The sequence below is a fragment of the Exserohilum turcica genome, assembly GCF_000359705.1.
Source record: "Exserohilum turcica Et28A unplaced genomic scaffold SETTUscaffold_7, whole genome shotgun sequence".
Lineage (NCBI taxonomy): Eukaryota > Fungi > Ascomycota > Dothideomycetes > Pleosporales > Pleosporaceae > Exserohilum > Exserohilum turcicum.
In genome coordinates, this window is record NW_007360288.1 from 357,821 (window position 1) to 372,562 (window position 14,742).

General features: G+C 56.2%; 5 protein-coding genes and 1 pseudogene across 6 annotated transcripts; 3 read left to right on the forward strand and 3 right to left on the reverse strand.

Annotated features, from left to right (window-relative positions):
- Positions 1-794: 794 nt before the first annotated feature.
- On the forward strand, positions 795-4,569 carry SETTUDRAFT_165414 (uncharacterized protein). Its single transcript, XM_008032025.1, has 4 exons — positions 795-1,148; positions 1,201-2,547; positions 2,595-2,794; positions 2,845-4,569. Exons 1-4 carry the CDS (start codon positions 908-910, stop codon positions 4,375-4,377), a joined length of 3,321 nt encoding a protein of 1,106 aa, XP_008030216.1. The 5' UTR covers positions 795-907; the 3' UTR covers positions 4,378-4,569.
- A 167-nt stretch (positions 4,570-4,736) lies between these two features.
- Positions 4,737-4,815, reverse strand: SETTUDRAFT_t78 (annotated as a pseudogene). Its single transcript has one exon. The product of its transcript is annotated as a tRNA-OTHER (tRNA).
- A 453-nt stretch (positions 4,816-5,268) lies between these two features.
- On the reverse strand, positions 5,269-7,209 carry SETTUDRAFT_141571 (uncharacterized protein; the record flags this gene model as incomplete). Its single annotated transcript, XM_008032026.1, has 3 exons — positions 5,269-6,851; positions 6,908-6,964; positions 7,023-7,209. 3 exons carry the CDS (start codon positions 7,207-7,209, stop codon positions 5,536-5,538), a joined length of 1,560 nt encoding a protein of 519 aa, XP_008030217.1. The 3' UTR covers positions 5,269-5,535.
- A 280-nt stretch (positions 7,210-7,489) lies between these two features.
- On the reverse strand, positions 7,490-11,085 carry SETTUDRAFT_165415 (uncharacterized protein). The gene is made up of 10 exons (XM_008032027.1): positions 11,019-11,085; positions 10,873-10,965; positions 10,632-10,810; positions 10,506-10,571; positions 10,416-10,456; positions 8,553-10,363; positions 8,331-8,502; positions 8,230-8,278; positions 7,901-8,181; positions 7,490-7,850 (listed from the first exon to the last, which is right to left on the reverse strand). The coding sequence occupies exons 1-10, from the start codon at positions 11,049-11,051 to the stop codon at positions 7,705-7,707; spliced, it is 2,871 nt and encodes a 956-aa protein (XP_008030218.1). The 5' UTR covers positions 11,052-11,085; the 3' UTR covers positions 7,490-7,704.
- A 364-nt stretch (positions 11,086-11,449) lies between these two features.
- On the forward strand, positions 11,450-12,781 carry SETTUDRAFT_165416 (uncharacterized protein). Its single transcript, XM_008032028.1, has 7 exons — positions 11,450-11,584; positions 11,639-11,676; positions 11,729-11,824; positions 11,878-11,941; positions 11,999-12,086; positions 12,135-12,260; positions 12,313-12,781. Exons 1-7 carry the CDS (start codon positions 11,550-11,552, stop codon positions 12,325-12,327), a joined length of 462 nt encoding a protein of 153 aa, XP_008030219.1. The 5' UTR covers positions 11,450-11,549; the 3' UTR covers positions 12,328-12,781.
- A 105-nt stretch (positions 12,782-12,886) lies between these two features.
- On the forward strand, positions 12,887-14,340 carry SETTUDRAFT_165417 (uncharacterized protein). Its single transcript, XM_008032029.1, has 4 exons — positions 12,887-13,371; positions 13,432-13,582; positions 13,647-14,004; positions 14,056-14,340. The coding sequence occupies exons 1-4, from the start codon at positions 12,967-12,969 to the stop codon at positions 14,120-14,122; spliced, it is 981 nt and encodes a 326-aa protein (XP_008030220.1). The 5' UTR covers positions 12,887-12,966; the 3' UTR covers positions 14,123-14,340.
- Positions 14,341-14,742: the final 402 nt, after the last annotated feature.

Here is a 14,742-nt window from a genome sequence, read left to right on the forward strand (position 1 = left end):
GTGGTAAATGCAAATGCAGTGCATGTGCATGTATACCCCACGCTGCCCAGGCCAAGCATCCACATGCGCTTATGGGCTTCCCCCCACAGCTGAGCGGGTGTCGAGGATGAGAGGGTTGAGATCATCATGACAGAGAGACGGAGAGGGTATGCCGGCTGGGAATGGATACCTGGTTGGCGCTGGCATTGGAGCATGGCGCAGGCACAGGCGGAAGCATCGGCATGTCGCCACGGGGCGCTCCGCGGTGGCGCGTCAAGAGGAGGAGGCGATTGAATCATTGCTGCATGGGCATGGCGGGCTCCTCACATGTTGCGTTGCAGCCATGGCGGAGAGGTTGACGCCATATTGCGAGTGGGCCGGGGAGGCGTGTCGAGACAGGCCCAGGGCAGTGGCAGAGCAAAGAAAAAAAACCACAGGCACGCACATGCGCAGGGATGCTAGCGGCAGCGGATGACGTACCGACAGCCGTTGCCCAGGTCGCGGCCCACCCAAGTTTCTGCCTTTGCGAAAGCGCCCTCGCCCTCGCCCACCCAGCCAGAGCCTATTTGCTGCTAGCCACGCAAGCCCCCTGCCCATGCTGCCGGCCCTCGACCACTGCTGTTCTCATGCTAATGTCTCGCATCCGCAGAAACCACGGTGCGCAAAAAGCCAGCATCGCGCGCCGTGCGTGCGAGTCGTCGCCCAAGTGAGCAAGCACGCGTGCGAGTGAGTGCGAGCGAGGCCTGCCCTAGCTCCCGGCCGCTGCCAGCCATTAAGTATTATTACCCACTCCCACTCCCACTCCCACCTGGACCGCGCGCCCTCGCTCCCTCTGCGAGCCCTTCTCCACTTAAACTTCCCTGGGTCGCGACATGGCTCGTTGAGTTTTAGCTGGCCGTCTGCCTCTTCTCCCTTGCTTCCGGGCCCAATGCCTTCCCGTCTGTTCTCCCGCGACTCGGCCGCCTCAGAGCAGCCGCCGCCTCTGCCCTTCACCGGCGACAGCGCCAATGACGCCGACTTTGCTCCCGACCAGGCGCACGCTGAGAATGGCGGGCCCAGTGTGCCGCGGCGCATAAGAGGCCAGTCGATTGCCGCCACCGCCCTCTCGGCCTCGTACACGCGCAATCCCATCCGCTCCTTTGCCCACCAGACGTCGCACAGCTTTGCCGGTGCGTGTTGGACACGGTCTCTCACGGCCACGTCGCGCTGACGGCCCTCCAGATACCCCACACTACTCGTCGCAAGGCGTGCGCGAGAGAAGCTCCCAGCTGGCCTCGTACGCCCTCGAGGCCGAAAACTACCAGGACCGACCGCGCCACCACAGCTTCGCCGAAGCAGACACGTTCGCCGCGAGGCCGGCCGCCATCCACTCGGGCAGCGATGATGGGCGCATGTCGCAAGACTCTGGCCGCTGGACCGATGCCACTGATCAGGAAAGCGAAGCCGAGACGCCCGAGACGGTCATCGGGCCCCAGCACCAACAAGGCAACTTCTTCAGCCCAAAGTCGCAAGCCCATGCCACCCAAGGCGCAAGAAACGCAGCGTCAATCTTACATGCCCCGGGTGGAGCACAGCAAGACTCGGAGCGGACCCCTCTGCTCCCCCAAGCCAGGCTGTCGCGCTCAGACCTCCAGCACAAGCACAACACCAGCCAGCACCATTCGTGGGTCCGGCGCGCCAAACCGAACCTCCCCCACCGCCTCAAGCACACCCTTGCTGCCGGTCGGGAACATGTCCTTGGCGTGGGCCGCTCATTGTCCGACCCCAGACACTACACCAAGGACGCTCTTATTTCGCACGCCATTGGCGGTGTCCAGATCACTTGTGCCGTGTTTCTTGGTCTGCTCTTGAACTTGCTCGATGCACTGTCTTACGGCTACATCCTCTTCCCACTCGGTGCGCCCATCTTCAGCAACACTGGTCCAGATGGCATTTCCATCTTCTTTGTCAGCTGCATCGTCTCGCAGCTCTGCTACTCCTTGGGCTTGTCCGTCTTCAAGGGTGGTGTCGGATCCGAGATGATCGAGGTCGTGCCCTTTTTCCACAAAATGGCCTACTCCATCATGCATCAGATGAAGGGCCAGTCATCCGAGGCCATTATAGCCACCACCATCGTTTCCTACTGCCTCAGTTCCATCTTGACGGGCCTCATTTTTCTCGCCCTGGGCGCATTCAAGCTCGGCAACCTCGTCAGCTTCTTTCCAAGACACATTCTGATTGGCTGCATTGGAGGAGTCGGCTTCTTCCTCATGGTGACTGGCATTGAGGTCTCGGCTCGGCTCGAGGGCAACCTCAACTATGACCTCGCAACACTGCACAAGCTCTTCTCCCCGGACACTTGGTACCTGTGGATGCTTCCTCTTGCCCTTGCCATCACCATCATGGTACTACGACGGCTGTCCAAGAGCCCATTTGTCTTGCCTGCCTTTTTCATCTCTGTGTTTGCCGTATTCTACATCGTCGTCACGGGTATCCTACACAAGGACTTGGAGTCTGTGCGCAATGCGGGATGGATTTTTGAAATGCCAGAAGCTGGTGTCAAGTTTTATAGGTTTTATACCTACTTCAGTAAGTATCTTGCGCATCCACAGTGACTGCATGCTGACCATCGACAGAGTTTGGCAGCGTAGACGGGTCGGCGTTGGTTAGTACCATCCCCACCATGTTCGCTCTATCCTTCTTCGGTATCATCCATGTGCCAATCAACGTTCCTGCTCTGGGCGCTGCCGTGAGAGAAGACAACCTCGATGTGAACCGAGAATTAATTGCTCACGGCATCTCAAACACTCTGTCCGGATGTTTGGGTAGTATTCAGGTGTGCACAGCCACGCCCCTTTTTCTTACCACACTGACACTGTTGAACAGAACTACCTAGTATACGCTAACAGTGTCATGTTTGTCGATAACGGCGGCAACAGTCGCACGGCAGGTGTCATGCTTGCCGTGGCCACGACTGCAGTATGGCTAGCCGGCCCAGCCATGATTGGCTTCATCCCCATTTGTCTCGTTGGTGCGCTCATCTTCCTCCTGGGCATCGATCTCATGAAAGAAGCGCTCTGGGATACCTTTGGCAAGTGTCACAAACTTGAGTACCTGACCATCCTGGTCATTGTCCTCATCATGGGTATCCACGACTTTGTCGTCGGCATATTCGTTGGTATTGTCCTTGCATGCGTCAGCTACGTAGTGCAGAGCTCGCGCCATTCAGCCATACGAGCTACCTATAGCGGCATGATTGCCGAGTCTACAGTGCGCCGCCCGCGATCAGATTCACGTTACCTGAGCCAGGTTCGAGGTCAGATTCGTGCCATTAAACTTGGAGGGTTCCTATTCTTTGGCACCATTGTATCAGTCGAAGAGTACATGCGCTCCTTGATTGATGACGATAACTTTGAGAAGAACCCCATCAGCTTCATCATTGTTGACTTTACCCATGTCACGGATGTCGATTTTTCCAGCTCCGAGGGCTTCCAGCGCATCAACCGAATCCTGAACACCAAAAACGTCAAGATGGTCATTTCTGGTATCTCTTTTTCTGATCCGGTTGGACGTGCTCTGCAGAACGTCGGGCTGCTCGACGGAGAAGGAGATGACTGCCCACCACCTCAGGTTTTTGAGGATCTCAATACGGCACTGGAATCATGCGAGAATGAGCTGCTCGAAGTCTTCCACAGACACTGCAACAGACACTCGTCCAGGCAGCAGACCACGCCGCCAATGAGCATTGCGGGGGCCAAGGATATTTCTGCCAACGAGACCACGGCCGTCAGTGGCTCCCCTACTTCTATCGGCGCCAGTTCCCTGAACCCCGTGTTCGCCTCGCCTCGCCGCGGTGCTAGACTGATTGCCGCGCGTTCAGTGATGCGTGAGAGCGGCGAAGACTATCTCTCAATAGCCGACAATGCCTCCCAACACACGACACCCAGAGCCCCACCGCGATGGCGAAATTTTGCACAGCCACTGAAGATTATTCTGCAAACCTTTGAAGACGTGTCTAGCAAGAACGAGGACTTTTGGCAAGCTGTCGCACCTTACTTTGAGCGCAGAGAGTACCCTGCTGGTACGGTGCTGTACTCGCGTGGCGATGACCCTGATGGCTTCTACATTCTAGAAAAGGGACGGCTCCGAACAGAGTACGAGCTCGACCAAGGTAGCTTCTTCGAGGTCATCCTACCAGGTACAACGTGTGGCGAACTGCCATTTTTTTCAGAGACAGACCGCACAGGCACAGTGGCAGCCGAGAACGACTCGGTGGCATGGTTGCTCACACGAGAAAAATACAAGGAGCTGGAAAAGAAGGACCAAGAAGTAGCTACCGAGTTGCTAAAGGTTGGGCTGAAGCTGACAAAGGAGCGCATGGACGCGATTACAAGTTATGTACTTGTCACTGCGTCGTAGTTACAGATGATCCGGATGGAGCTTGGCGTCAAAAGTGTGGTGAGGTTTTTTCTACGAGTGCATGTTTGGGAGACCTAGGAAGACTAGTGTGGTCGAAAAGTTGTTGTTTAATTGCATAGCGAGTGGCTGCCCTGTACGAGACTTGCAGGGCCAAAAGCTTGATCCAAGGCATGAGATTTAATCATACAATCACCTCATTACTCTAAAAGCTCACATGTTAACTTCGTTTGCATCTACGATAACATGAAGTGTGAAAAAGCAAGTCACGGGTGAGAGTGGGAAAAAAAGAAAAAAAGAATACAACCAACATTAGCTGCTCTCGGTTTCCTGGTGAAAGGTTAGTCCCGTGATTCGAACTTGGACCGAATTGGATTCAAACTCACGATCCGAGGTCCTCCGGGTTATGAGCCCGGCGCGCTTCCGCTGCGCCAAGCAGCTTTTTTTGATGAGTTGCTTAATAAGCTCGGTTCGATTTTCTGTCAAATAAAATAAACCACACTGACGTGATTTATTATTCAGTGGTATCAAGCACTAAAATAAAGGGAGGTGCGATGTGTGGGGCAGTGGGAGATCTATTCCCTCCATACACAGGGTGTGAGTGAGTCATGCCATTGGTAGGGGATGACTTTGGGTGACTTGACTAAACCCCAAACTTGAACTGGTAGACGCAACTAAGGGGAACACCAGACTACAATCTAGAACTCTGCAACATCAGAGTGATTTTGTTATCTTTTTGGATGTTTCAATATGCCTACAGGGATTCAATCACGGTAAAACAACTACGTATCAGTGCTTGAGGCGGATGAAGAGAGAACAAGGATACAGGAAATCGTCAAAAACCAAATTTATCAAAAGACACAATTGAGATAAAGGGCTGACCATGACAAGATTGCAGAGTTGATATGAGGCTTTTCAAAATCCAACTAGCCTTTGTTCAATAAATGTGTGAGTGGGAAATTACCTTTCCGTCCTAGTATTAGGTAAAACGAGGAACTATGTCTCCCCCCTCCTTTCCCAAAGAGAAACGCTATACAAACAGCGTCAATGCCCTCGGGTGTTAAGCGGTGAGCAAAGGAGACAAAAATAAGGAATAAACAAGACGAAAAGACATGGGATATTTTAACAGATGACCTAGGTTCCTTCTAGTGTCCCTCGATATCAAGGTCCCTTTGCCTCACACAGACGCCCACTTTTACTTAGGGAGGTTCCCAACCCCTTGTGCACCTCGACCTGGAATCCTTCAAATGGTACTCTCTCGCCGTCAATGCTGATGTAACCATCCTTTTGGTTACGAGGAATGATGCGATATGCGCTCACCTTCTTGTAGTCGACATGATCGAGGTTGAAAAAGGTGTTCTTCTCAATCGACATTAGTGTCTTGATGGCAGTGCGACGGGGCAGGTCGCCGCGGATACGGACAAGGTCGAGACAGCCATCGCAGGGAAGGGCGCCAGGGAAGAAATTTGCGTCAGTTGCCATGAATGCTATGTTGCCGGCGTAGAAGTTGCCCAACTGGTCGTGAGGAATAAGCTCCCATCCTTCGGGGAGGGGATCACTGCATGTGCCGTACTGGAGCGCGGGTAGGCCTGTGTCTGCCTCAGGAACCGCGCGATCGTCGCTACTTCGAAGTAGTTTTGCGCTTTCGGCACGGTAGGCTTCACGAACAGCGTCCTTGCTGTCGTACTCAACCTTGACGGCAATGTCGGCGGGGTACACGGTCTTGTTGAGCAAGCGCACTATGAAGCCCCATGTGAAACGCGCGCCTCCCATCCATCGCAAATTTTCCGTCCCAAGATCGGTTTCGGCTACGATGCCAACAGACTGCGAGAGGAACGAGAGGGTGCGTCGGTCGCCTTGTGTGACGGATGCTAGGTCTAGCGGCGTGCGCAGCCCTTTTACGATGGCTACAGCTGCTAGACTTGGGTCGCCTGTGCCATTGAAGTTCATACTCAAGGCGTTGCCCGAGCCGCACGGCAATTGCGCGACAGCCATTTTCTGCAGGGCTCTCGCAGCGTCGGGTCTTTTGCCCAGTCCATTCCAGACTTCGTGTGGTATGCCATCTCCGGAGCAGCATGCCACGACGTCGTACGCATCAATGTCGATCTTCTGCGCAATCTCGACACCATGCCCATTGTACATTGTCTTCTCGACGTCGAGTTCGCATCTTGCCGCCGCGAATATGGGCGCAACGTGCTTGTTGTATATCTTGACAGCGCTGCCCTGGCCGCCAAACGGATTGACAAGCACCTTGATGCGCTTAAGCCTTTGCGACGGGCCATATGCGCGATCCAGCAGCTTCTCGATCCATGCATCTATCAAGGGGCCGTCGGATTTCTCGATGGTGTAGCTGAGCATGGCAGGGCGAACAGAGGCTTTGGCCACAGGCTGGGCATAGTGGATGGCAATGTGGCCGTCACTGACGTGTTCGGCCCAAAGAATGTTGAAAAAGGGTATGGAGCGAGGGGCGTTCTTCTCTGTGTCGCGTAAGCGGATGCTGCATGCGCCTACATGGCGTGTCCACAGTGCTTACTGTGAGGAAGAGATATACCGCAACAGGATGCGTTCTTGGCGTGTGGACTGGCTTCGTCTGTGACGTTGTCAGCTACGGGGGGTGGGTCCCCTAAGCATGAGCAGACTGCGCATACCTAGGACGACTAGCGAATCCGCGGCCAGCGTCAGTGAAGCATTTCGGCCCACAGCGAGCGAGTCGGGCACGGTCATGTGCTCATGAGAGGCGGCGGTGGAGGCGTTGTTATTAGGGTCGTTGGTGGTGGGAATCAATGGGACGCTGGGATCGGTAAAGGCGTCTCCGGCGCCGGGCGTGGAAGCCATGATGGTTACTGTTGCAGAGTCGCGCTTGGGCTACACAGCATGCTGCGCGCAGAAGAGCACCACCAAACGCTCGAGGAAAAAAATAAGCCCCTGGGAGGGACGAGGTGAGACGGCTGTCGACGCGCTCATGAGTGCAATAGATAGATATCGGAGAGTCGGCACGGGACATTGCAAAAGGGAAATAGTCGCGAGCCCCGTGGACCCTGCGCCCTAGCACCAAGCCGAGGCCCCCAACATGTCCGCCATTGGCCCAGCGCCTGTGTCTGCATATCGACATACATCGAGGTTGAAACGGATGCAATTCATGTCTGCGCCAGCTTTCCATGCTGCTGCTGCTGCTGCGGCTGCTGCTGCGGCTGCTGCTGATACTGCGGCTGCTACATTGCCCTTTTGTACTTTGCTTGCATCGCCGCCCTGGCCCGGCCCACAGTCCAGCAGGCCCCTTCTTTGCCTTTTCTGCGTGCTCCCCCTCCGAAACGGGTGCTACTCACGCCACTATGCCACTCCTACCTTGTTCAGTCCTTTCAGCGAGCCTAGGCTCAATGCCAGACCTTGCGAGCGACTACGTATGCGCACGAAGCCCGTAATAGGCCCGTTGTCTCCTTCCTTTTCTATGCTGAGATTGGCCAAGGCATCCTCGCCTGCACCTCGTTAGTGGCCGGAAATTGGGTGCGGGGCAAAAACCACCTACCGAAGACGCTCCTAGCGTACAGGTTGGCTGACAGGAACTGGCAGTCGCCCTTCATCGATGCCTCGGGTGTCAGGCAGCTCATGTTGGTGCATGCCATGAGCTGGCTCAGGAACTCGCGCAGACTCTTGGCCTTGGAGTTGATGTTGACCTTGTTCTCCCACTCAAACTCGGTCCACATGGTCCGGAACTGCGTCTCGGTGCATTGTGCTGGTTTGATGTAGTCCATGATATCCACGTGCACGTCGTTGAGGATGACCACGTTCGAGTCAACGCCCTTCTCACTAACACACATTAGCAACATCGCTGAACCACGGCCACTTCAGACCTACCCTTCGTAGATGATGTTTCCAAAGATGACTCCAGTATCCGTCGACGAAACTAATCAAGTCAGCATATAAGCAATGCACGCTCCCAGAGACAAGCTTCCTACCCTTGATGGTCGCCTGGATGTTGATAAAGTCGTGTGGGCCAACATTCTGCGTCGACGGGCGTTCGACAACCTTGAGGTCGCCCAGCGTCGCAAACTCAATCGTGAGATTCTGCAACGTCTCGGTCGTCTGGTTGACCAGAAGCACGTCGAGAACAATGTCGAATTGGTGAACCTGCTACTATCAGCCTGTGGCTTGCAATCTGCTAGCAATAGCTGCATTACCTTGACATATGCCTCGGCATACACCGAATCAGAGAAACCGGTAAGCTGTACAACTCGGCTGAGTTTTGATGTAAGGTCTTCAGTAGCGCTATCACCTCCGGTCGCTCGTTCCAAGTCTTGGTCAATTTCGTCAATACCGTCGGCATCCTTCTTCTTGAGCTGGCGAATGTTGAACGAATCATCGACGTTGACGGCTGATTTCGCCCTCTCCGAAGCTTCCTTGGCCGCTCGCTTCTTCTCCTCCGTCTGCACCATGGTTCGGAACGATTTCCGCGTGTCCTCAAGGAACACAGTCTGGATCTCCTTTCTTTGCGCAAATTCTGACAGCGAGCGGACACACGACATGATACGATCGATAGAGTCCTCATCGATCAATGTCTTGACAAAGTGCGACTGGCCTACACGGATAATGGAAATCATAATTAGCATGGCTTCTGCACGGAGAGCGTTTGTGCGTGCGGTATCCTGAGAGATTTCTCCATGTCGCATGACAAGCTTGGTCAAAGTGCTCGACAGAACCGTGGCAAGGTAGTAGTCGCCATCAAGCAGGAGTTGACGAAGCGGAGGCTTCTGAGAGTTCTTGACAGCTTCGAGTTTCGCCTTGGCAGCAGCCGATGATGTGAGAGCGCTTTCGGTCGCGTATGTTCCGTCAGCAAGCACCTTTCGGGATCCAGTAGGGGCAGCTGCCTTGGCGTGTCCATTGACCTGATCCGAAGAGTCTTTGCCTTCTGATGCCTCGTCGAGCAGCCTTTGCTCAGAGGCAAGGATAGGAATCTCGCCGAGTGATGATCGAATGCCCTTCCAAGCGTCCCTGATGTCTTTTGCTTCCAGAGAAAACTCTCCGATGATCCAGAGCACGCCTCTGTACACCTTGCCAGCGCGCACTTCACCCAGTGTCGAAACCAGTCGCTCGATGATGGAGACCCGAAGGTCGGGGAAACGCTCGACCACCTCTTTGACGAATGAAATGACGTCTACTGCAGAGGCATTGCTGCTGACATCTGAGATGAAGTCCATGAGTGACCCGACAACGCTGGCGGCAACTTCTGGGAATTTGATGGCGGCCGAGTGTATCGACGAGATAAGCAGCGACCGGTATTCTGTGTTCTTCTCGTACTGTTCATCCACCGTCTTCATCAGCTCCTTCTTGAGAAGCAAAACGACCTCTTCAACGTTCCTACTCGAAATCATTTCCATTGCAATGCCGAGCGACTTCTTGCGTACGTCCAAGTCTGTGCTGGACAAGACACGGAGGATCTCCATGGTCAAATCATCAAGCACACCTTCATTCTTATGCCGTAATTGGTCTACCCGCTCCAAAACTATCAGCTTGACGTTGTTGTCGGGTTCTCGAATGGCCAATTCGACAAACTTTCCAGCCGCCGCCTTGACCGCGACTGGGTTACTTGTGAGCGTTGTGAGCGCATGTGCGGCTTCGTAGATGACGGTCGAGACTTGTGATTCAAGGAGGTCGAAAATCAGGCGGAGATATCGCGCCTTGTTGGAAGGGTTGACTACGGCATCCTTGCGAATAAACTCCAATTCGGCGAGCAGCAAAAGCTCCTCATGATTGGGTATGGCGTCGAAGACGGTGCTGAGGTATTCGAGGGCCTTTTCGTGGCTGACGGAAACGAGGGCGGCGAAGGCATTGCGTTTGCACGTCGGATCGTTTTCGTCGTCGAGGAACGTGACCAGAAGATCGGGTGCATCTGGCATAAGCTCGGGAAGGTGTGTGAAGATGGAGGCAATAGCAAAGGTTGCGTTCTTTCGGACGTATGCGTGTCGGTGTGTAAGACACTGGCGCACGGGTTCTGGCATTGCTGTCAGTATGCCACCTGCAATTGCATCCGCCACAACACCTACGCAGCAATGGCTCTACAAGTTCGGCATCACGAAGCTTGGTTCTGTTCAGCGTGTTAGCAGTGCGCGGGCCAGCGTCGGGGATGGCCGTACACGAAGCGCAATGTATTTCCTCGTACGTATTCGTTGGGAGCCTGCAAGTCGAAACGAATCGCATTGCTGTACCGCGGTCAGCCAACATGGTTCCTTGTGCGTGTTGTTGCACAGCGGGCCACGCACCAGACCAATATCCACTCCTGGCGCAGCTTGCCCTGGGCGTCGTGTTTGGGGCACACCTCGAAGAAGAAGTACATGAGCTTCTTCAGCGGCTTCGACTTGCTCGGCATGACAAAGCGGATGATGTGCATGAGCAGGCCGGGCTGAGGGTCGCCGTTGAGCATGATGGAGAGAATCTTCTTCTGCAGACTGGTTAGACAGCCAGGGGGACCAGGGCGGGGCAGTTGCAATTGCGATGGCGCACCATGGTCTCGATCTTCTGCTCATCGCTGCCCTTTTCCAGAGCAGTCTTCAGCTCGTTCTGTGAGGGTACGTCGGCGGCATTGTCCTGGTGCACCTGTTGCGCTCCGTCAGCTTGCCTGGGCTCCCCACAGTGCCAGGTGTCCGTACCAGGCTGTACGAGTTCTCGAGAAAGGTGGCCATGGCGGCGGCGTGGCGGGTGTATGCGTATGGCCCGGGGGGCAAGTGTTTGGGGCTGCAATGGCGTGGCTCTCGCGGCGGCCGTCGATGCTGCGTGTGCTGCCTGTGTCGAGAGCAGGTGGGATGCTACGTGGTTTGATCGAGTGCGGTGGACGCGAGGCGGGTGCCGTCTGGTGCAGCCGCAGCCTGGCGGGATGGATGAGGGGACGGGATTGCCCTGTGTGGCGAGGTGGCTTCTTTGCGTGGGCGGTGCAGAGCGCTGCAAGTGACGGGGTTCATCTGCACATACCTCCAGGTGTCTGCTCGAGAAATGGTCCCTAGCACAGACCACCTGGTCCGCTAAGCCAGTACTTAGAGCGCTGCGCCCAAGATGGCGAAGGCGGCGACACTCGCACAGCACCCCAACATCAACTGCGCACCAGACGCCGCGCCGGACCTTGCACGCAGCCAACGCCCGTCTCCATTGCAGACACTGCTCCGCACGCGACGGCAGCAGCAGCCATGAGCACCGGCGAGCCCTTCTACCTGCGATACTAGTAGGCCTGCCTACTGCGGCTTCTGGCACGTGCCGGTGGCTAACATTTGCGCAGCTCTGGTCACCAAGGCCGCTTCGGCCACGAGTTTCTGGGTCAGTCCCCGTCTGGGTCCAGCACAGGGCCAGCGGCGCTGACACGATGCAGAGTTTGACTTTCGCGTTCTTGGAGACGGCCGCAGCGCGTCTGCCCGCTATGCCAACAATTCCAACTACCGCAACGATTCGCTGATCCGAAAAGAGAGTATGCAGACCATGCCTCGACGCGGCCAGGGTGCACCCGCTAACCTGGGCCAGTGTGTGTCAGCGACACCTTGGTGGCTGAGATCAAGCGTATTGTCAAAGAGAGCGAAATCCTCAAGTATGCTGCTTGCCACGGCGGCTTGGACGGCGGTGCTTTGGCTAACTAGACGTGCAGGGAAGACGACACAAAGTGGCCGCAGAAGAACAAGGACGGCCGTCAAGAGCTGGAAATTCGGCTAGGCAGCGAGCACATCTCCTTCGAGGTAGGCGGCTGGTGACACGTCCAGACAGTGGCATACTGACAGTTCCAGACGGCCAAGATTGGCTCGCTCCAGGACGTTTCCGAGTCGTCAGATCCTGAGGGCCTCCGTGTCTTCTACTACCTTGTTCAGGACCTCAAGGCTCTGGTATTCTCGCTCATAGCACTCCACTTCAAGGTAAGCGCGGCATTGAGACGGGCGGCGAGCATGGTGCTGATGGGCCGTTTAGATCAAACCCATCTAGGCTTTTCAGCAAGGCTGGCAGTGGGCCCGGACGCAACAAGGGGGACGCTGTTGTTGTTGTTGCTGTCGTTGTTGTTGCAGCCACAGCAGGCCGCATTCTCATGATGCGCAGGGGCGGGCCCAGTGCGGCGGCGTACCGAGCGTGCTGGCGGAATGCAATGTTACATAGACATTCTTCACAAGCAGCGGCAGCATGGATGGCTGAGTCAGACGGCGTGGCGGGCATGGGCGCTGAGGGCACGCTAGCAGGCGCAGAGCATGTGAATCAGCGATGGCAAGGCGTCGGGCATGGGCATGGGCAAGGGCTGCCGGGCGGGCAATCGTGTACATGGATAGATAGGCGTTTCAACGTGGATGAAGCTGGCTGCCCGTCGGGCGTGTGGTCGGGCCCCATGTCATGCCACGTGAGGCTAGCGTCTTTCCCCGCGTAGGGTTCAGCCCTCAGACCCACTGCATTGCCTAGACACGTTCGCCGAGTGCCCGTCAGCCTTCCAACAGCCATGCCTCTCGTCGCCACGCCTTTTTGAGCCCCGACGTTCCTATTCTGTTACCCAGCCTGGCCCCCTCCATCCGGCTTTCGTCCCATGCGTGAGCCAGCAGCCCCCTGCCCATAGAAACCGCCGCCCCACTCGAGCGGACGATGCCGACACCCGATGATGCCATGGTCTCGCCAGTGGAGCACGAGAGCATCACCGGCCGCGCAACCTGCCCTCCCGACGAATCGCGCGCCAGCACTGCCCACGAGTTGAGCGGGCCGCGACAAACAACCCACGACAGCAATGCGAGTCCTGCACGCGATGCGCCCATGCAGCAGCCCACGCCGCCTCCCCACGACGAGCCCGACCATGGCCAGCCGCCCGCGGATGCCCACAGCAAGCCCTCGACCGCCGACATAGAAGCCCCAGCCAGGGACATTCCCACGCCCATGACGGCGACGGACGAGGGCACCGACGAGCAGCGCCCGGCCCAGCCCTCGCCCCAGTCCACCATCACGCCCGTTTCGCTGCTTGCCAACCACATCTCCTCGCCGTTTCTGGCGCATAGGGTGCGTTCCGCCGTCGTCGTGTGCCGTGCCGTGCGGTGCGCTGAACTAACGGCAAAACAGTTTCTGCCCAATACGTCGTCGTCGCTTCTCCGGCCTGGCAGTCGTTTCGTCGGCAGCCAAACGTCTGACCGCCAGAAATACGAGGTCGAGGTGGAGATAAAACATGTCGACATGCGCGAGTCCTTCATGTGTGGCTATCTGCGCATCAAAGGTACCCATCCTCGCTGCTGCCATGCTGCCACCCTTGGGGGGCGCCACGACTAATTGCTCACCAGGCTTGACCGAGGATCATCCAAGCCTGACGACCTACTTCGAGGGCGAGATCATCGGAAGCAAGTACACCTTCATTACCCAACATCCCGAATGGGGCTCCAACGAAAAGGTCGATCGCCAACACTGGGCGCGCTTCCCTGCCTACAAGCCGCTGTCCAAGAACCTGTCGCGTCCCGAACTGGCGAGCAAAGACTGGATGCAGAAAGAGCATCTTTTTATGCGCTGGAAAGAGTATTTCCTCGTGCCCGACCACCGCGTCAGGACCATAAGCGGCGCAAGCTTCGAGGGCTTCTATTACATCTGCTTCAACCAGGTCACTGGCGGCATTGAAGGCATCTACTTCCATGCTAAGAGCGAAAAGTAAGTGTGGCATTCGGCATCCCACGCCAGACGCGGCTAACAAGGCACCAGGTTCCAGAAGCTCCAGCTCGAACACATCCAGGACTACGGGTGTCAGGGAGCCATTGAGTTCCGATAACGTTTAACGATTGCACGACTTGGCATTTTTTGAGGGGGGTGTTGGACTTAGCATTTGGGCGCACTCTGGGATCGACTTTCTTGTACCGTATCATTTACCCTCAGACCGTATGCAGCGTGCGACACGGCCGTAGATAATTTCTGCAGTAATGTTTCCTGGGACATTGGGGCAGGATTACGTCATTTGTAGACTCGTCTTACAATGTGTGTGCATTGTGGCGCCAACGGCTGTGCCAGTGCCAGTGCCAGTGCCAGTGCTCCTCCACACGTCGTGGGAGCTAGCGTGAGCGAGAAAAAAGCCTGCTCCACCGCAGCCGCGCCTCGTGATTGGCGACCCGTCCCTCTACCATTACCTCAGCACCTGCGTTTCTCTTTGCGACCGGCCCTGCCCGTCTGGTCCTTGCAACAGCTACGCAACCACCGAAGCCACAATGCCAGGCGAGCCGGCAAAGCGCACCAGGCGCGAGGAATACAAGAAGTCGCTGCAGGCCGACGAGCAAAATGCAGCGCTGCCAAAGAAGAAATTCTACAGGCAACGCGCCCATGCTAACCCGTTTTCGGACCACTCTCTCACCTAGTACGGGGGGCATCTGTTGTTTCTTTGCGCCATGGTTTCAGCTG